The sequence below is a fragment of the Mustela nivalis genome (assembly GCF_964662115.1).
Source record: "Mustela nivalis genome assembly, chromosome: 11".
Classification (NCBI taxonomy): Eukaryota; Metazoa; Chordata; class Mammalia; order Carnivora; family Mustelidae; genus Mustela; species Mustela nivalis.
Genome location: NC_139030.1, coordinates 59,332,505 through 59,353,969, shown reverse-complemented (window position 1 = coordinate 59,353,969; position 21,465 = coordinate 59,332,505). Strand labels below are relative to the sequence as shown.

General features: G+C 36.7%; 1 protein-coding gene across 24 annotated transcripts in view; it reads left to right on the top strand.

The window, feature by feature from the left end:
• PKP4 (plakophilin 4) overlaps nt 1–21,465 on the top strand; it is a 245,733-nt gene that overhangs the window by 68,662 nt on the left and 155,606 nt on the right. For 21 of the 24 annotated variants that reach the window (XM_082691357.1, XM_082691363.1, XM_082691355.1 and 18 more), the window contains exon 2: nt 9,733–9,869. In XM_082691357.1, the coding sequence (XP_082547483.1) occupies nt 9,738–9,869 (132 nt within the window). In that variant the 5' untranslated portion in view covers nt 9,733–9,737. Of the gene's footprint in view, nt 1–9,732; nt 9,870–9,989; nt 10,087–21,465 lie in introns of those variants that run through there. The other 3 variants (XM_082691367.1, XM_082691369.1, XM_082691368.1) reach the window with 3 other exon arrangements.

Here is a 21,465-nt window from a genome sequence, read left to right as displayed (position 1 = left end):
AGTAGGAGAAGGAGTGAGAGAATCTTAAGCAGCCTCCACCACCTGGCTAAGTAAAGCTTCCTTCAATGTTATTTCTACATTCTTCACCTTTCCTGTTAAGGGAATTTGTCCCTTCTGGGCATCAGTAGCTGACTGAGGCCCTGCTCTGTCTGGATCAACTCCTCCTTTGCCTGTGGCCAATGTTTGAGCATGTCCAGGACAAGGGCAGATCACCTTATTGCATTAGCTCTACCCTTCATCATCTTATCTTGACTCTGACCTAAGAACCTAGGTTCTGTTACCTGAGTAGCCTGAGTGTGCAGCCTGCCCTCCATCCTACCTCAGCCTGCTCCAAAGCAATCCCTCTTCTGTTTGGTGCTGTGGTTCCTTCTGGTATTTTGCCATAGGTTCATACTCATTATTTGTATGACTTTTTAGAACACTGGTGGCATTTTTAAAATTTCTAAGCTACTTTTCTTATCTTAAAAAAGAAAAATAACTTTTCTGTCATTGCATGGTGTTTCGAGTTGGAGAAGAGAGGAAATATGTGCTCATCATGCCTTTTGATCCAGTAATCACCCCTCAGCTTTAAATACATTCTTAGCCTTTTGATTATCCCCGTCCTGTCTTTTTATCAGCCCTTAACATTCAATGCTTCTTCTCCTTTTTCCTCATCTGTGTAACAGTTCCAAATCATACAAGGTGAGCCTGTAGCATTTTCCAAAAAGCGATTTCCATTTTTCCTTCTTTGCTGTCCATAACAATTAAGATACCTCTTGGTTTTACTAACAGTTTTTCAGTGTTTACCTGTGTTACAGGAACCATGTCCATACTCTGCACACTCCAGGGAGCATCATTCGTATAGAACACAGTGGGAACTGCTGCTTGGAGGTGTGAGCACTGTTGACCCTGATGTTATATATTAACTATGTGTTTTATTTTCAGAAGTTATTAGTGAATGATATATTCTTTAGTGTAAGCCTTTTTTTTTTCTTGAAGTAAATACCTTCACAACATTTATGAGTTATAAAATTTAGTGTAGTTTTTAGCGTAGTTTTATAACCAGAAGTAGATCGGTTTCTTTAAAAAGGATGGTCTTTAGTATTTAAGCTGTTAAACACTATTGCATTCTATTTATAAATACTCTAAATTTTTCTATTTATAGACCATACATAATAAGAATTTATCATATAAGTTTGTTCTGCCAAATTATTTTTCCTTTTTCATGAAAAAGCTATGGAAAAGCCCATAAAATGCTTATATAGCTAAAAAACATCTGTTAATAATTGCCCATACTAGTCGGCACTCCAGAAGCCCTTAATGTCCCCTGTAAAATCACGACCCACACCTTCTTTGCAAAAGTAACCACTCCTTTGATTTTGAGAGTCATTTCCTACAAAGGAATCCTTTTTTTTTTTTTTTCCAATTACCATATAATGTATTATTTGCCCCAGGGGTACAGGTTTGTGAATCATCAGGCTTACACATTTCCACAGCACTCACCATAGCACATACCCTCCCCAATGTCCATAACCCAGCTACCCTATCCCTATCCCCTACACTCCAGCAAGCCTCGGTTTGTTTTGTGAGATTAAGGGTCTCTTATGGTTTGTCCCCCTCCTGACCCCATCTTGTGTCAATTTTTCCTTCCCTACCCCCCAAAAACCCCCACCTTGCCTCTCAAATTCCTCATATCAGGAAGATCATATAATAATTGTCTTTCTCTGATTGACTTATTTCGCTCAGCATAATACTCTCTAGTTCCATCCACCTTGTTGCAAATGACAAGATTTCATTTCTTTTGATGGCTGCTTAGTATTCCGTTGTGTATATATACCACCTCTTCTTTATCCATTCATGTGTTGATGGACATCTAGGTTCTTTCCATAGTTTGGCTATAATGGACATTGCTGCTATAAACATTCGAGTGCACGTGCCCCCTTTGGATCACTACATTCCTATCTTTAGGGTAAATGTAGAGTAGTGCTGTTGCTGGGTCATAGGGTAGCTCTATTTCCAACATTTTGAGGAACCTCCATACTGTTTTCCAGAGTGGCTGCACCAGCTTGCATTCCCACCAACAGTGTAGGAGGGTTCCCCTTTCTCCACATCCTCGCCAACATCTGTTGTTTCCTGACTTGTTAATTTTAGCCATTCTGACTGGTGTGAGGTGATATCTCGTTGTGGTTTTGATTTTTATTTCCCTGATGCTAAGTGATGTGGAGCACTTTTACATGTATCTGTTGGCCTTGTGGATGTCTTCTTTGCAGAAAAAATCTGTTCATGTCTTCTGCCCATTTTTTGATTAGATTATTTGTTCTTTGGGTGTTGAGTTAGATAAGTTCTTTGTAGATTTTGGATACTAGCCCTTTATCTCATGTGTCATTTGTGAATATCTTTTCCCATTCTGTCTGTTGTCTTTTGGTTTTGTTGACTGTTCCCTTTGCTGTGCAAAAGCTTTTGATCTTGATGAAGTCCCAATAGTTCATTTTTGCCCTTGCTTCCATTGCCTTTGGTGATGTTCCTAGGAAGAAGTTGCTGTAGCTGTGGTCAAAGAGTTTGCTGCCCTACAAATTCATCCTTAATAAACAGATTTATCATGGGGCGCCTGGGTGCCTCAGTAGGTTAAGCCCCTGCCTTCAGCTCAGGTCATGGTTTCAGGGTCCTGGGATGGAGCCCCAAATCGGGCTCTCTGCTCAGCAGAGAGGCTGCTTGCCCCTCTTTCTCTTCTTGCCTCTCTGCCTACTGTGATCTCTCTCTGTCAAATAAATAAATAAGATCTTTTTAAAAAAATAAACAGATTTATCTTGCCTACTTTTTTAAACTTTACTTAAATGGAATTTTACTGTTTGTATTCTTTTGTGGCTTCTTTTATTCAACAGTATGCTCGTGAGAGTCATTCTTGTTGTATAGTGCTGTTGTACTGTTGTTCACTTGTTGTAGATGAAACACAGTGCATGACTATACCACATTGTATTTACCCATTTCACTATTGTCATTTGGGTGTTTGCAATTCAGAATTTGGCTGTTCTGTATTTGTGTGAAGAATATCTCTGTATATCAGGAATGGAATTACTGGGCTATGGAATCTATGTATCAGCAGCTTGACTCTGTAGATCCCAAAATGTATTCCAAAGTGTTGGCTCCTTTCCCCGCCAGTCAGCAGCCTGCTGCATCTTCACCAGAGTTTGATATTGATTAACGTTTTGTCATTCTGGGGTTTGTTTATTGATATCTCATTGTATTATGAATTTGCATTTTTCTAGTTACTAATGAGTTTGAGCACCTCATTTTTGGCCACCTAGATTTCCTCTCCTCTGAAAGGTCTGTTTACACCTTTTGCCTTTTTAAAAATATCGGGTTATCTTGCACTGATCTTTTGATTGTAAAATCTATAAGCCAAAACACTTAACTGCTATATATAGTTTATTTTCTGGAATTACTGTGCTGTTTGGCATATAACTCCCTTCTAAACAAATTCTTGCCAAGAAGTTTCAATTTTTTGGTTGAACTGTCTGATTAGAAGTTTAGTATGTAACTATCTGTAAGCTTCCTAAAGAGTTGCAGATTTTAGAAATGCTTCTTACTTCTAGGATATTTTAAAACCCTAACTGTGAAAAGTTCATCTAGTACTCCTTTTAGAATCCTAGAATAGATTCCATATGGTCCTGAAGGTGTTTAACTTCTGAGGCATATTCCTGATTTCCCAGTACCTCATTCTTCTGTAGTTGCACTTTCATTATAAGTAAAGCAAAGAAACTTGTCTTTACTACATAGGATACTCAGTGATTTTTTTCTGTTTTTACTGTTACAGTGTTTTGTTCACTGAATGCTTATTCCAAAATCTTTATTATCCTCTATTTTAGTTTGAATAAAATTTAAATAATCATGCTTATTTTCTGTTCTGTTATTTTTCTTAACGTGTTCTTAGGCTTCATAATTTTGTCCTGTCAGTTTTGAAATGGTTGTCATCATCCATCATAGCATTTTCTGAGGTTCAAAATGAAATCATGAGATATGTTATAGTCCAAAATACTAATGCAAGAGAGGAGAGAAAAATATATAGACACCAGTTTATATCACTGGATAAGATGAAGCAAAGTATACTTAGTATACTTTTGCCAAAAATTATCAGTAAGGAGAGTAGAAATGAGTAAATAGAGGACAATACAGTCTGTAGTTGATCTTCTATCCCATAAAGATTTAGCTCAGAGATAATTTTGTGAATTAGTATCATCTGTGGTAAAAGTGATTATAGATATTGAGTCATAGGTTTTGCCCAGATATATTACATGAATAGCTATATGTTACATCCATACCCTACATTTATTACATCCACATCAAGATTCAGTACTCACTCTTGAATGTATCTAACCTGCAACCTTGGGCAGAAAATTTCCCATTAGTCAGTGATAGTTCACTATAAGATTGAGATACACACATGTATTTGTATACTAATAGTTGCACATAAAAGCTTCTTTGTCTTCAATAAAGATTATAGTGAAAGTACATATTCTGCCTTACAAAAAGTGTTTTTACAAGGTATAAAAGAATGCGGTTCAACAAAATGATAAAAATAGACCTGGGTGAGGGGAAATTTAGTAAGTAAAGCCTGGGATAAAGTAAGAAGACACTTGTGAGAGTTGGTCACAAACTCATCTCAGCTTTGTACAACCAAACAGAAACAGCATGAAGATTTCCAGTGTCCATCATGCCTTCAGGAAAAGTACAGCTTCCTGCCCTCCAGGTTCCTTTTAACAGATAGCTGTGATATGATAGACAACATTCTGAAAACTGAGTAATACTCACATCAATTCGGAATGTAGAAGTTGTCTTTTTTTTTTTTAATTTTTTATTTTTTATAAACATATATTTTTATCCCCAGGGGTACAGGTCTGTGAATCACCAGGTTTGCACACTTGACAGCACTCACCAAAGCACATACCCTCCCCAATGTCCATAACCCCACCCCCCTTCCCCAACCCCCCTCCCCTCAGCAACCCTCAGTTTGTTTTGTGAGTTTAAGAGTCACTTATGGTTTGTCTCCCTCCCAATCCCATCTTGTTTCATTGATTCTTCTCCTACCCACTTAAGCCCCCATGTTGCACCCCCACTTCCTCATATCAGTGTATCGTATGATAGTTGTCTTTCTCTGCTTGACTTCTTTTGCTAAGCATGGTACGCTCGAAATAGAAGTTGTCTTATCTTAGTGTCTGCCTCAGACACTTGAATGAATGTTTGCTTCAAAAGGAAAGAATTTGTTGAGCTTCCTCTCATGGCTCAACCTTTTATTTTGATTAAAAATAATACAACCATTGGCCAAATTTGATTGAAAGTATAAAGACAGTAATAAAGGCAAATACAAGTTTTGTTACAAAACCATTAGGTTTTAATCTAACTCTTAGGATCATAGCCTAAAATGTCTAACCTCGTTTGTCAGTGGCAGTCAGTCCTTCAGAGGTTTTTAGACATCTGCTTCTCTGTACAGTCCTCTTCTTGAGATCAGGCTTACTCTTCTTGTTCCATTAACTGCCCTTCCTGTGTGCCCCCCTCCCCCGACACTGTTAAGGTCTGAGCTCCTAAGGAGCAGGAGTTATAATTCATTTTGTCCCTATTCCTATGACTGGTAGGAATGACTGAATACCTTCACCATCCTACTCATCCTCTTCTGAATGGATACATTTGTGTCTGTTTTTACAGATGTGCCATCTGTAACTGTATCTGAACATGTCCCAAGGATCCTGAAGGAGATGTGTACACTCATATGTCCCTCTCTTCCTGTCATCTTAAATACTGATGTCAATACAGTATAAAATCACCTTGTCTTTGGAGCACCTTTGTCTCATGCATGGTTCACTCTTTCTGCTCTCAAACCCGAAGTGCCTAAATCTTTTCCCTGGTGTGCTGCTAAGCTAACTTCAGTATAAGACCCCAGATTTATTCCTCTTGTTTTTAATCACATAGAGGCAGTTCATTACTGCTAGAGAGCAATGTTTTCTATATTTTTATTTTATTATATGAATTAATTCAGTATTCATAGTCATTGAAGAATTTGAGTATGCCTGTGTATCATTTACACTATAGCTAAACTTTTTGGTTAGGATTGAGTTAAGATCAAAGTTCTCCAGCATTACATTAGAAACCTTTATAGGATAGTATGTTTCCTTCAGCCATTAAAAGACTGTGAGAGTCAGCAGTTGCCCTGTGCCAGCCCCAGTTCTCTGCTGATTATAATATCATTGGGGGACTTCTAATATACATGCCTCACTGGAGTCTAGACACACTACATTTCCATGGTTACACTGCCAGAGACAGAAATTAGAACAGCGTAACATGACTTTTCTTTGGTGTACCCCTTTCTGGTTCTCACAGATCATCTCTTGGATAAAATCCTTATAAGAATCTCACCTAAGATCCATGTCTAGCTCTCTAGTTTATGATGTAAAGAGAGTCTACTTTCTTTTCTTCAAAAACAGCAGTGGCATTTTCCTGCTGCCAGTTTTCTGGCACCTGTGCCATTCCCTGTGATTCTCCAGAGAGCCCCCAGAATGCTTCAGTTTTCTCAGTCCCTAGAATGTGTTTGTCCAGATCAGGCAACTTGAAGTCATGGAAGGAAGCACAAGGCCCTATTTCTCACAGTCCCTTTGCTGTAGAAGCAAAGAACACCAAAAGTTCTTTTGATGTTATTATTTTTTTTCCTTTGCTAATGGGGAGAAGTAATAATCTCACTCTGTGATTCTAATCATAGCTCGATTCCTGTAACTCCTTAAATTGTTGTGAGAACTACAGGGAACTGGATAGAAGACCTTATTACAATTAGAACTTGTTAGTCCTGTGGCATCCCTCCTCTGCCCAGTGTTGGGTTCTGTTATTTGGGGACTGTTGGGGAAACGAGGGGCAGTGAAGTATCTCTTAGGTACGCATAGGTACCATGGTCATTCTTCAGCCCAGCAGCGTTAGCGAGTGCCTGCAACACCTTTCTGTCTTGGAGAAATTGGAGAATAAAAAATATTATCCCTGCCTATGAAAAACCCCTCTCCTACCTGGTACTGGTTTCTTTTACAAATTCCTAAGTGCTTCACAGCCTCTAGCCATCAACTTTGGTCGTGTTACTCCATCGCTTCCATCTTGCTATACTTAGCCTTGATCTAATCATATTTTGCTGCCTCAGCTGGGTGATGAAGCACTACAATGGTCAGTGACCCTGTCTTCTGCCTGAACCCTCTCTCCCCTGCACATGTGGGCAGAGTGGTATTTGGAAAATGCTCTTCTGATATTGGTCCTGGACAGTCAGAATCATCAGGGTAAATATGGTGAAATAAGTGTGGTATACTTATAGTCATATAATTAGAATAATATAATTATATGTTTCAGTAAGGTTCTTCCTGTTTATGTAAATAATTAATAATTACTTCCCCAGTGATGCTTCTGTTTTCTCCTTTTCTCAGATTTTCTTTGTTCACTGAATTTGTTTCTCTTTTCCTTACACATTGGTATTTCGTGGCATTATACTCTTGACATTTAAAAATTTTGATTCTTGGCATTATTTGTTTCACTGTTGCATAGTAACATTTTTGTTCTTTGAAACCATCTGCTTATTTTAAGGTGTGTAGTTTTTTAGTGGCATAGACTACTTTCATATCTTTACTTGCCTTAAATGTTAGTCTAAGATCTTTATGTGTAGCAATTTTTTCTTTATAGACTTCATATCTTGTTTCTGTTGAGTACCCAGTAAATACAGAAATGGGCTATTTTATTCAATTGATGATATTGTAAGTATATTTTATATCTCAGGCCTACCATATATACTAAAAAATAAAGATTCCCATAAAATGCTTCCATTCTGCTGTAGGAAGAATTAGTAAATCCTTTTTTAAGGATGAAAGTGGGACTCAACAATGGCAACTTGTCCAAGGGCACTTGGGTTTTGATCCTAGCCCCAGTTATCCCAAGACTGAATGAAGTTCCTCCTCTACTCACACTTAAGGAGATCCTTCTTTTTGAAGGTAAGGCTCTACCTAAGCTTGGGCACCATAGAAATGAAAGACAGAATTCACCTGCTAGAGTAGGCATATGGACTCTTCATGAAGCTGGCATTAGGGAAGATGCACAAACTCATCACATTCACTGCCCATTTATGCCTATTAATATGGCAAGAATAAAGCCACTACTATTAGAAGCCTGGAACCCAAACCCACCTTCACTAATGTGTAAGTCAGAAGACTGAGGATGAGAGATGGAGAGAGGTCAGGTGGTATGTGTATATATTCCCTTCTCTTACAGATGATGATTTTAGAAAAAGCAAACTGATACTGAAATTTGAGGGAATGGGGGAAAAATCCCCAGATCATACTATGGAATTGAACATTGTGGAAGTTGATAAAAAAATAGAAATATAACAATAGAGTAACTTTTTATGAGAAAACTATGAAGAATGTTGAGAATAGTATTTATGGTCTTACATATTCATATATGAGTTTACAGACTAACACATTGAACAAATAAGATCTCATGAGTATCACATACTTGGTGAGATTTGCCTGATGACTCCAATGAGACATGGAAAAGATGGTCAGCTCTTCATTTATGTATTAATTTATTCAACAAACATGTATTAAATACCTATTACATATGCCAGGCAGTAGACTAGACTCATGGTGTGATGGGCTGTGCTCTCAAGGAAATAGTCTGCTGTGCAAACAAGTTATTAAAATTTTCACAGCATTTTAGGTGGGAATCTTTCTCCAGTTCTGCATTCATGAAAAATCCTTAGCAGGTCAGTGGTCTGACAAGCACATCACTCTTGGTGTGTTGAGGCACTCCATCGCTTTAGAACTCATCCTTTCATAATCTGTGGGTCTGAAAAATAGAGCCTCCTTAAATACCATCTCCATTGCCATTGTCAGTTTTGGGTAATCAGATTCCTTTTTTTTTTTTTTTAAGAGTTTATTTATTTATTTATTTGACAGAGATCACAAGTAGGCAGAGAGGCAGGCAGAGAGAGGGAGAAGCCAGAGAGCCCATCACTCTGGGGGCTCCATCTCAGGACCCTGAGATTCATGACCTGAGCTGAAGAAAGAGGCTTAACCCTCTGAGCCACCCAGGCATCCCTGATAATCAGATTCTTCTAAGGAAACCACATTAGCTATAATAGTCCACCAAAGATATTCTTGTTCTAGTTATTAAATACAGGAGACTTTTGTTTATTTTCTAGCCCAAGTTTAAAACCTTTTTTTTTTTAATTGCATAATCCTCTTCTGTAACTGGTAAAGCATTTGTGTATTTGTAGATGTCTTCTGGTATCGGAACTTTACAAACTGGCCCCTGTAGCAATCTAGAGGATTTATTATTTGTTTTATGATATAATCATATTTACTCATTGGTTATCTGATTAGAAAAATCAGTGATTAGCAAGCTTCTAACAGTTTTATTGTCCTTAGTACATTTTTAACTAAGAGCCCTCTTCCCCAACACTTTAGTCATTTTTTTTTTTGCTATGATGTTGTTTATACATTTTCTTAGTATGTATTATTACTGCTACTACTACTATTATTATTTTACTATTCAGTCGTACTATCTATACTTTTGGCCCTAAATGTTGCTTTTAAAAATCAAATAGCTGTAAGGAATTGTGATCTTTGTACATAGAAGTCCATAGTATATCCTAGGAACCATGTGCAAATCCTCAGTCCCTGCCTGGTCTTCCACAGGAGAGCATGAACAAGTGTTAACTCTTTGTCTGCTCGTTTGCAGGAGGAATGCCCGCTCCTGAGCAGGCTTCACTGGTGGAGGAAGGGCAACCACAGACCCGCCAGGAAGCTGCCTCCACTGGCCCAGGCATGGAACCCGAGACCACAGCCACCACTATTCTAGCTTCCGTGAAGGAGCAGGTATAGCCTCTTACTGGAATTTGCAATCAATTATTTCTTCAATGCCTTTAAAAATTAATCTTTGGATGTGTTTTAAACTTGTCTAACGTCCTTGATGCCTTCACGTTTTTTAATTATAAGGTGTTTACATCCCTGAGTACATTGGGATGACTGGCACGTAGAGCCGCTCCAGGTGCCAGTCAGAATCGGAACATGCAGGATACTTGTGCGTCTGCAAGTAAGGACAATATCGATGGTGCTTGGTGTCTCTGTCTCTCCCACATTGCAGAGTGTGTGCATGCACGCCAAGCCTTGTGAAGCATATTTTACACTGCTGACTCCTCTCTCAGGACTCTGGCAACTTGAGGCCTGTAATATCTTTAGATTTGTTGAACAGTTTAACATTTTAATATAGGTATTATATAGGCTGTCTTTGTGATTTTTGGATAAAGGCTATATTTGTTGTGTTTGTCTGAATCAAAGTATATTCATTTTGTGAGCTAGTGTTCTAAAACTTGTCAAACTGTGCCAGTTTGCTTCAATGTCATGTTTATGTTGACTTTTTATTTTAAGGTACTTAATGCTATTTATCCTTCAAATACAAGTAGCTTTCTAAATTATTGTGCTTAGAGAAATTGAATTTCCTGAATTTCTTCAGATTTAGAAGCTTAATAAGGTAAATGTAAGTTTAAAGCTCCAGGGATAGTTTTTTTTTTTTTTCCTCTACTCCCTCCCTCAAAAACAAAACAAAACAGATGTATTTGCCTTCTCTGAGGGTTTTTCTGTTGGAAATAATTTAATATTATAGTTTTTTAAGCCTTATGATTAAACCTCTTCTCAAGAGTTATAAACTTAGGTGTATATTTGATGGAATGTTCTTTCAAAAATCAGTATCAGCAATTCAGATGACTAATGAGGACAGAGTAAAGGAATATTTAATACCTCATTATTTTATTCTTTGCTGTAACTTACAACTAGTTATGTCGGGTGAAAGAATACTCCAGAATATTTGACATTAGAACTGTGTTTTCAAGAAAAGTTATTTCATAGCTTATTCGAGTGGCAAGATATTAAATTACTTTCCATTCCCCCACTGAAATTTGAAGTTTTCAAAACATTCCACAAACTAAGAATTTGAGAAGACATAAAAAAATTGTAGTCAGTACTGTTTCCATTTTCCACTAAACGATAGATTATCAAGCTTCTCTCACCTTTATGGAGAAAAAAAGGACTCTTTGCTTATTGCACTTCATAGCTGTTGAGATTTGACCCAAGGAGCTGTAAAATGAGAAGACTCTGATTTATTTTGAGCTGTGAGTGTATTCCCCATTTTGGTGAAACATAATGGTAAATTTATCAAAATGCCCAGAACTGACTTAAAGCTAGAAACTGTGTTCAGTAAATATAGCTACAGGAACTTTGCATTTGTACCTTGAGACTGGATGATACCCTGCATGTTGCAGAAAATTGGAAACCTATCATGATTTTGGCACTGGAATTCCTTGGCAGCCTCAGATGACATCAGCATTCTATCTTTTGGTGATAAATAGTGTTCTGAATGAATTTATTTTGTGGGAGATAGCTTGAAGTGTCCCTGTTTCTGCATATAGCCAAAAGAATACAAGTATTTGCTCTTTATAAGAAGAATTACCATATATATCTCAGATTATTTAGTTAGTGGGAGGCTATACTCTTCTATTCCTGTTCTAAGAATATGAATCCACTAATATATGTTTGCAATTTTCATGCTTAATTTCTTTTAAAATTGTTTATCAGTGCTCAGTGCTCAGCATTTCATTCAACCCAAGACCATATCCATCTCTTGTTCCAGGATATTCATCTGATTTTAAATAACCAACTCAAGCTTCCAGGCAAGATCCTCTGATTTCTTTATAGTTGGGGTAGAAACTTCTTACGACTTTTCTCAAATGTCAGTCCCTATGATCTGCCCAGTGAGACAGAGTACAGAACAGTTAGTCATTAAAAAGCTAGTTATTATGCACCTTATATATTTGATTTGAAAATAGTCAGGATGTGACATTCTTAATTGTGTTAGGCCCAAATGAAATAGTTAATGTCCTTGATAATATTTAATATCAAAAGAATAATATTCTTGGATAGGATGTATTACTTTTTTTTTTTTTTTTTTTTTAATCTCACTACAATGCAATGTTCACAGCCATGGAGTGAAAACATGAGCTGCTCTGAGATTAAAAAAAAAGACCTTGAGTGGCAGCCATCTGTCAGGAAGAATGTTTCATTGGGTACAGAAGGAAGAGACCCTTTCAGAGCAATTGAGTAGATAGCCTGGGTTCCTGCCCTGTACCCACTGCTTTCTGTGTCATCTTGGGAAGATTTCTTAACTTCTCTGCCTCAGTTTTTCCTCTAAAAATTGGTGACAATGATAGTTATTGAGAACATTAAATTAACCATTGTAAAATCCTTACAGTGGTGTCCAGCACTTAGTAAGTATTACTATTTAAATTGGCATTTCTACCTAAGAAGAAAAGGCACCTCTTAGGAGGAACTGGTGGTTCTATTTTTAAGTATGTGTATATGCATATAGATGCATATACATAGATAACATATACATATAGATGCATATACACACACATACAACCAGTGAGCCTTCTTTGGACAATGATATGAAGATAAAACAACTTTGTGTATCTTGAGCTATATTTATGCTATGACAGTATTTTATTTCTATATGGCATTAAACTTTGAAAACTTCACCATGCTGAGCTCACAAGTTAGAATAGCCTTATATATGTATTATAAGAAATAGAGCGTGTAAAAATAAATTTTACCAACATGCTGATTTTGTGCAACTCAAACATAATGTTAGGGCACTTGGTTAAAAAATTGGAAGGTGTTTTATATTATTTTATTTTATTTTAAAGATTTTATTGATTTATTTGACAGAGACAGAGGGAGAGAGGGAACACAAACGGGTAGTGGGAGTGGGAGAGGGAGAAGCAGGCTTCCCTTCCCGCCAAGCAGGGACCCTGATGCAGGCTCAATCTCAAGACCCTGGTATCATGACCTGAGCCAAAGGCAGATACTGAAAGACTGAGCCAGCCAAGCACCCTGGAGAGTATTATTTTTTAACACACTCCTGAATTTTGAGATAGGAAGTCTGGGTTCTTCTTGAGTAAAAGTATATCCAAGCCACTAAAAATACCTCACGTGTACTCCCCCTGGGCCATTCACAGTAAGCAGTAGGGAAGGGTTAGCAAGCAACCAAAGCAGTCTTGTTAACAAAGAATTAGTCTGTTAAAATCTGAAATTGGATTTGGGGTGTAAAACCACAATTAAATCTTCCTCTGCTGGGCCATACTTTCCCTAGGATCCCAAAGACAAAAGCTGCAAAATGTTGAGATTCACATTCTCTCCCTTTTGTAATGTGATAACATTTTACATTGATGTCAGTCACTTAGATGCATACCTGTGCAGTCATAGAAAACATCCTTGCTCTTTGGCAGAAAGAAAGAAGTAGCCTGCTTCTGTTCAAGTGCTGTCTTTTTGGGGACGCCATTTGCACCCCAGCTGAAGTCAGATCCCTCTCCTCTTTAGCAGTTTACACCACTGCTTTGACTCTTACTGTATGCTCCCTTGCCTAATATAATCAGCTCCCTAACAACAGAGCCATGTTTTATACATTATTTCACACACATTTTACAGGCTCCCCCCCATTGCCTTTAATGATACTAGATTTGCAAGAAATGATTGCTTAGGAAGGGAGTGGGTGAATAATACTGGCTCTCAGATTACTTTGTCAGCAATTAACTATTTTGTGAAGATAATGGGACCTGTAGCCACATTCATAGAGCATTACTGAACATGAGAATCTCACAAAGACAGCACTGAGAAATGTGGCTATTCAGTGGTTTAATTTTATCCTTTACACAATTTGAATTGAATGTATCCATATTGATGTAGGAATTAAATCTGATCTCTGCATGGAGCAAACTAAAATTTTATTTCCTATTAGTGGTCAAAAAGTGACATAGGTGTTATGAATTTCTCTTCCCATCTATCCAACTTAACTGAAAATTAAGTGAATGGAAAAGAGGATGTGGTTTATCTTGGTAATGTCACAAAATATCAACCAGCATCATGTATACCAAGTGATAGAACTAACCCCTGAAGAAATCATGCTTTAAGAGAAGTGAAAATCATCCTATGAGAATAACAAAATAATGTGATCCTTGAACTCAAATCCAGAATTACATGAAGTTCCAGTTAAACGGAAACCACCAGTTGGCTGTAATCAGGATCAGCATTGGACAGTTTCTCCTGTTCAGCTCAACTGCTTAATAAGGATCCAGGAGTCCATGATGAATACAGATACTGGAAATAAAGAATTTTTTTGTATCCTGGTAGTTTTCAAATATCTGGCAAATTTAAGAATGGCCTGTGCCTAACTTATTATCTTACACCTAGTACAATAAAGAAATATGCCAGATGTGGTACTCTCTCAAAAGGGCCCCGCCTCCTCCTGTGAAAACCTTAGGTTTAAATGATTGATTTCTCCTTGAAGTGGTTGGTAAGTATTTGGATATAGAAGAATTGGAATTTGATGACACACTGGCTCTTCATCCAGAGCTTTGCCACCACCCCCTGCCACATAGGTGTGTCAGTGTCCTACCTTCACAGGCATAAAGGAAACAGTGAGCCAAGGGCTATTACTATCAGTTGGAACAGTATATTGTAGTTTTTATAACTGATAGGATGTGATCTGGATTATAGTAACTCTTTAAAAGACCATATGGCCAATCATAGGGTTAACAAGCATATTTCTTGACTCCATATAGGATACAAGTTGATTTGCATTCTATAGAATCACACATAATTTTTATTACACTCTTATTTTCTGTTGTTAAATTACTTGCATAATTGAAGATCTTTATTTGAACTTGGCCATACTCAGGCCCTTTAACTTCCATTCTGCTCTTCCCTCACAAACTGCACTCTTTTATTTTTGGCTTCCAATTTAAGACGTTTGGAAACCACATTTAAGGCTGAGGCCAATCCAGATAGCATGAAATCATAAGCACAGAATAGATTTGGTGAAACATGCTCATTTTATGTGTAGTCTATTACTCTGGTGAAGTCCTAAATTATGTACTGTATATACTTCTTTTGTTATCTTTGATGAGTGAAAATTGCAGTGTACTTTAATTGTGAGGCTCTTAGAGAGAAGCCTCAAAACAATATTTTCTGACTTCAGTGAAAATTTCAATTCTACCTTCAGTGTGGCCATATTAACTTAAGTGAAACCTTAATATCAAAGAGTGAAATGAGAGTCATTAAAGATCCTTAATTTTTGAAGATAGAGTAAGGAACTTTGGAGCCAACTGTGCCCTATTGATATTACTTCATTTTTACATGGATATGTTAGCTTCAGTAATTACACACCCTTCCTGTATGGCAGAATGCCCAGAACTGAACAAATTCCAGTACAATTATTTACTTTATTCCTCCGAAACTGAAACAACTCAACTGTTGTGCACCTGCCTTAGCAGCTTCCTTTTATTTGGCCCCCAAGTTTATTTACAATGAAATCATTCTCTGACACACCTCAACCACATGCAGAAGATGGAATTTTAATTTTAACTGTAAACAAACATAGTTTTTTGCTTAGCTAAAAGCAGTGTAAGTACAATGCCTAAAACTTCACATTTTTCCTATTAGTAGCTTAGTCATTTTTCCCACTGGTAACTGACTTATCCTGGCAATTGTAATTATGTATGATGAAGTCTTCCGTGCCTGAACTACATCATCAAACACAAGGTAAGATCTTTTCTTAGTGATTTCTGTGGGATTATCAAATTTTACAGCTTTACCTCCTTAATTTATGGAGATGTGGTTCAGCATGAGGTCAAGTGGCAGAGCTCTTGTGACACTGTTTGGTCTGGATTCAAAAATTCTGCGCCCTCCTAGTTGGTTTTCCGATCAGCCCTCTTCAGTTGTGTGTACTGTGGTCAGAACGTAAGGTTTCTCTTCTGTGTGTTCATGGTGTAGGGTATCTTCCATTTCAGGTATCTCTGTGGTTAAGGAATACAACAGAGTATGGCCTTCAGGTTTATTTAGTATGTGAGTGTATGCAAAAAACTTGTCCTCAGCAACATAAAAAAATGAGACTGCCAGGTTAGCAACAAGTATATACGTTTTGTGATAGCCCTATAAATGATCAGCTGGACCTGTTAGCAAAGTTGCCCAGTATTAGAGGTCCCAGAGGTATATCCCGAATATTTGTGTATTTTTTCTATTTGATCCAGTTGGAGACATCTTTTTATGTTTATTCAGACTCTAGGTTTTGTTTATTTGTTTTGTTTTGAAGAGCTCTTCAATTCCAGAAATTTGAACAGACTCTATCTCGCTTTTCACGCATAGCTAGATCACATGTGCAGACATGAAATACATAGTAGGTGCCCCAAAATATTTATTGGGCTAATGAAGTGAGAATGTAAAAATGTTTATAGTTCTGCTGTAGTTAGCTTTAGTGCTTGCTTCTATCTAAATAAAAAATATCGATTAAAAGCCTACTGTGATCATAGCACTCTATCCTGGAAAAGGAGGAGAGAGATGGTAAGGAGGCCTACAAAGATGATCTCTTATGTGCAGTTTCCACCCTCAGAAGAATGCAGAGGGACAAACCATATTTTATACTTTTATGTGAAGTAATTGGCACAGTGTGAATATTCATTAATGGAACTACAAAATCCAAGAATGTGTACTTTTGCCCCATTTTTTATTAAGCAGGCTATAGATATGTATTGTATCCTATCAGTTTTATATAAATTTGCTAACTTAGGCATTTTTAACTTCAATTTTTGCTGTTGAATTAGCATTACCTTTTGTTTACATTTGAAAGTAATAGAGTTTTTGTCCTTTATTAACACTTTAAGCCTCACTTGGCATGTTTAAAATGATAATTTCCTTTTCAGTTGAATAACCATTCCTGGTCAGTGTTAAATTATGAATATATGATATAATTTTTCCCCTGTACATGCAAACTTTATCCTATTAAAGTGGAAATGACTGACTGCTGAGTCAGTGAGATTAAACGGGTGACAGGATCGTTCAGCACCAAATTCCCTGCACTGTGTAATCATTTTTCTTTTTAGAATCATTTCTGAAGAGAAAAATATTTTAGAAACATTCTTTTTCCCTCAGGTCTAACCCTGCAGTTACTTTATAGCTATAGCAAAACAGCCTGTCTTTATGTGGAAGTGCTCTCAATTTCTCAATTACCATTTTTGTTACTTTTGCAGAAATGGGTCCATATGGCCTTACTGTATCTGTTTATATATTATGAATGTATTGTTTCCAAAGTGATTGGATCTGCTTGTACTTCAGCAAAGTAATTTAGGTTATGGTTATTTCATTTTAGACATTCCTAAGTTTTGTTTTGTTTTGTTTTTTCTTCAAGTAGTTTGAAGACAAGTCTCTGTCTTAGCTTATAGAGTCTTAGGAGTTTTTATATACTCAGACCTTAAAATTCAGGGGTTGCATTATTAGAAACAGTCTGCAGGCATGTTGAAAGAGCACATTATTGAAACTTGAAGATAAATGCATGTTATGCAATTAAACTCTATATAAATTACATTTCAGATATGAATGTGACTGTCATGAATTGAAAGATAGTTTTCTTAGAATTGAAGTCTCTTGGCTCTTGAAAAAATTTAATTTTCCTTTAAAAATTGGAGCTCAAGGCATTTTTCAATGTATAGGCTCTTTATATTTTAATTTAGAGACTTTTACATATGAAAATTCCTATAGAGCAGCATGACACAAGAAAAGTATTCATCATGTGGTATCATCCTCTGTAATGGAAATATATCTGATTTGCAAGTTCTCCTAAATAAAGCTTAAAATCAAGGTGAAGGTCCTTAGTCACTGCATAGGACCTTCTATTAATGCTATTTTGGCAGAATTAAGTCTTACTATTTCCTTCAGATTGAGCATTTCTGCGTTCTATTATTCCTTTAGAAAATTCCTTTCCATCATAAAGTTGATGTAAACTCTCAGTTCTCCCCTTTGCAATTATTTTTATAAATTTTTTATTAAAAAAATAAAGAGTAAGCCTACTTTGCCCAAGCTCAGAGTAATTGGCACCTCCTTTTTTTCACTCATGACCTTAGCTGCTTTATGTGTTTCTTGATTTAAAGCTATAACTTTTGTAAGGGGAGAAGCTGGCTGGAGTTTCCCATTGCCCCCATTTTCTCATTTGTTTCTTAATAAGGTGAATATTGTTTTCTTTATATAATGTAAGCGCTTCACAGCAGGGTCTTGATTTTTCTCTTACTCAGTTAGCAAAGTATAATGAACAAGTGGATTCTTATTAAATTGTTTTGCAGAGAAATATATCTTAGTAATTGCTACTGTTGGCATTATTTTAAGCTGATGAGAAGATTTGATGGTCTGTAGGTAAGAATAGGAAACTTCTATTTGTATAACTATGTGTACTGAACAGAATGCTGTTACAGGTAGCTTATTTGATTTGCACCACAGAGTAAGGAGAACTTATTTTACTGGTGTATAACTATTTTATTTGGTTGAATTTTTTTTAATTTCTGAGCCCTTGATAAAACTTACTTTGATTCCCCATTAAAAACTATGGGGACATTCACCCTATTGTCAGAGTTGGAGAGTTGTCCTATTGTAAAGCCAGTAGAGCAGGATGAAGAACAATAGCCAGTGGGTTATCTATACCAGGCCTGCCTCTGTGATCACAAAGACCTACCCCCCATTGTTTTACTGGGTTTGCTGCCTCTTAGTACAGCCAGACTGCTGTTTTCTTCTCTGCCTGCCATCATCACTGCTACCACCCCTACTATTGAAAACATTATTAATTTGGAAAAGATTTTATCATAAGGATAGGATATAAGAATCAATGAACTCTATGGAATAGAAATCTATTAGGAATTACTAATACACTAATATATGCTATATTAGTGTATTAGTATATATATAGAATATATATAAAATATACTAATAGCTAACATTATTACTTATCATGTGCCAGGCATTGTGCTAGGTGCTTTACTTGGAGGATCTCTGGTGTTCTTTATCACAGCTTCATGAGTTAATGCTTTGAAAATCTCCATTTTTTTGGCCACTGAACATCTGATCCAAATTTCTTTATTCCGTGCATTTTCCCACCTTCGTGGACTTGATGGGAAAATATGTAGTCTTAAGTGATATAGGCAAATTTTTTCTGTAAATTGTTTTTAATCCTAAATTAGCTACGGCATTTTCTGTTGCTTTTAACCAAAAACCCTGAATTATTCAGATAGTTGTTATTATTGCCCCTACTTATAGGGAAACTGAAACTCAGGAAAGTTGATTAACTCGCCCAAACTTACCAGTGAATTAGGAAGGAATCTGGGATCCATATCCAGGAAGTTAGGTTACAGAGATGCTTACTAGACAATTAAAATCTGCAGTGGAGCCAATAAAGAGAAGAATGGATATAGAAGAAAGGTAAATCATTGGCAGTCACAAGAGTAGTTGAGAAGTTATCTTGGAATAGGAAGGAAAAGAACAAAAAGGATATGATAGATGTTACTAGACAAGGAGTTTACAGAAAATAAATCCAACATAAGCAAAGCATTGTGAATGTTCTCAAGAGTTTATAGTAGCTAGAACAGAAGCAATACTTTAATATAATTTTAAAACGTTTTTTCTAAGCAGAAAGTAAAGCTGTGAATATACAGATTTGAAGGGGTAATCACATTCCAGGCATCACTATGGAAAAGAGACCTGTCTAGGAGTAACTGACAAAATTTTATATTTACAAAGATATAGGAGGAAAAAAACTACAAGAATCCAGAGAAAAGACGTGATTTATCTGCAAAAGATAAAATCAGATTGAGATCTAGCTCTGCTGAAACAGTAGATATAAGGAGAGCATAGAGCAGTGTGTTTAGAGTGATGAAGGAAAAATGCTTGTACTATAAGAGTTTTACATCCAGCTAAATCGTCTGATGTGTGAAGGATTAACAAGATATTCTCAGACATTCAGGATCTCATGAGATATATTCACCCTTGCACCCTGGTATCCTTTTTGATAATTGAAGTTGTGTTTTTTTCAGAGAGTAACCAAATTTAAGACTCACAAATAAGAAATTCATGTTATGGGGCTCCTGGATGGCTCAGTCAGTTAAGCAGCTGCCTTCGGCTCAGGTCATGATCCCAGCTTCTTGGGATCGCATTGGGCTCCCTGCTCACTGGAGAGCCTGCTTCTCCCTCTGCCTCTGCCTGCCGCTTTACCTATTTGTGCTCTCTATCTCTCTATCAAATAATTTTTTTAAAAATCTAAAAGAAAGAAAGAAAGAAATCCATGTTATAAAATAACTAGTGCATCTTCTTTACTCAATTAAGACTCCAAACCAAAAATTAAGGATTACTACATGTTATCAGTTAGAATTTGCAGTTATTCTCTTGTGCTTTCCTACTTCCTCTTGTCCAGGAGCTACACATACTCCTTGGATGGATAGATATGTTACTCTGGTGACTGCCACTATTGGCCATTGTTACTGTTCTGATTCACTTTTGATAATAGTAGCTAAGTTGTAGACACTCCACAGGGAGATTACCCTGTCAGTACAGAGTTTGATTTAGGAATTTGGTGGCATTTTTCATTGTTTCCACATGTATGATATTTCGCAACCTGTACACTTATATTGAGTAACTTAAGTCATGGTTTGTTGGCTTATTGAATTTGTAAAGACACCCCCCCAAAAATAAAAAATCTGCAGTTTGAGCTGGGAACAAATTTCTATCTTTCTTGGACTATTATTTTAATTGTGCTTAAAATGTCAACATTGGTAATACGATCTTCTTAAGGATATATACTTACACAGAAAATGTCTTGTAAGGAAATTCCCAAAGGTGTTCTGGACTGCAAAGAAAAGGATTTGTATCCTTAGCACAAGACAAGATAGGCAACAATAGTTTAGCACACACCTGTTGGATGAGTAAATAAAATGAATGTAATCTATGTAGAGTAATTACAAATGAGTAAGGAGAAAGGGGGTATTTGACAACAGAAGGAATATAAAGGACCAACATGCATATGAAGTAATTTTCTTTTCTTTTTTTTTTTAATGTTAAGCATCAAGTAAGTTGGTTGTTTTGTTTTGTTTTTTTTAAGATTTTATTTTATTTTATTTTGACAGACAGAGATCACAAGTAGGCAGAGAGGCAGGCAGAGAGAGAGAGAGAGAGGGAGGAAGCAGGCTGCTTGCTGAGCAGAGAGCCCGATGTGGGGCTCAATCCCAGGATCCTGGGATCATGACCTGAGCCGAAGGCAGAGGCTTTAACTCACTGAGCCACCCAGGCACCCCATGAAGTAATTTTCTTAACTCACTAGTATCACAGAAATATAAATTAAAATAATGGGAATATATCTGTATTATGCTGGCAACTATTAAATCAAAGGTAAAACAGCATGCGTGTTGTGGTGTTAGCAATTTCATGGAGTACTCGTGAAGAGTAAAATTGGTACAACCATTTTGGAAAGCACTTTAATGATCTGTAATCAAGGCCTTAAAAATGGTTGTGTCTTTGGTTCAGTAATTCTAATTCTAGGGATCCAGTCTAAGGA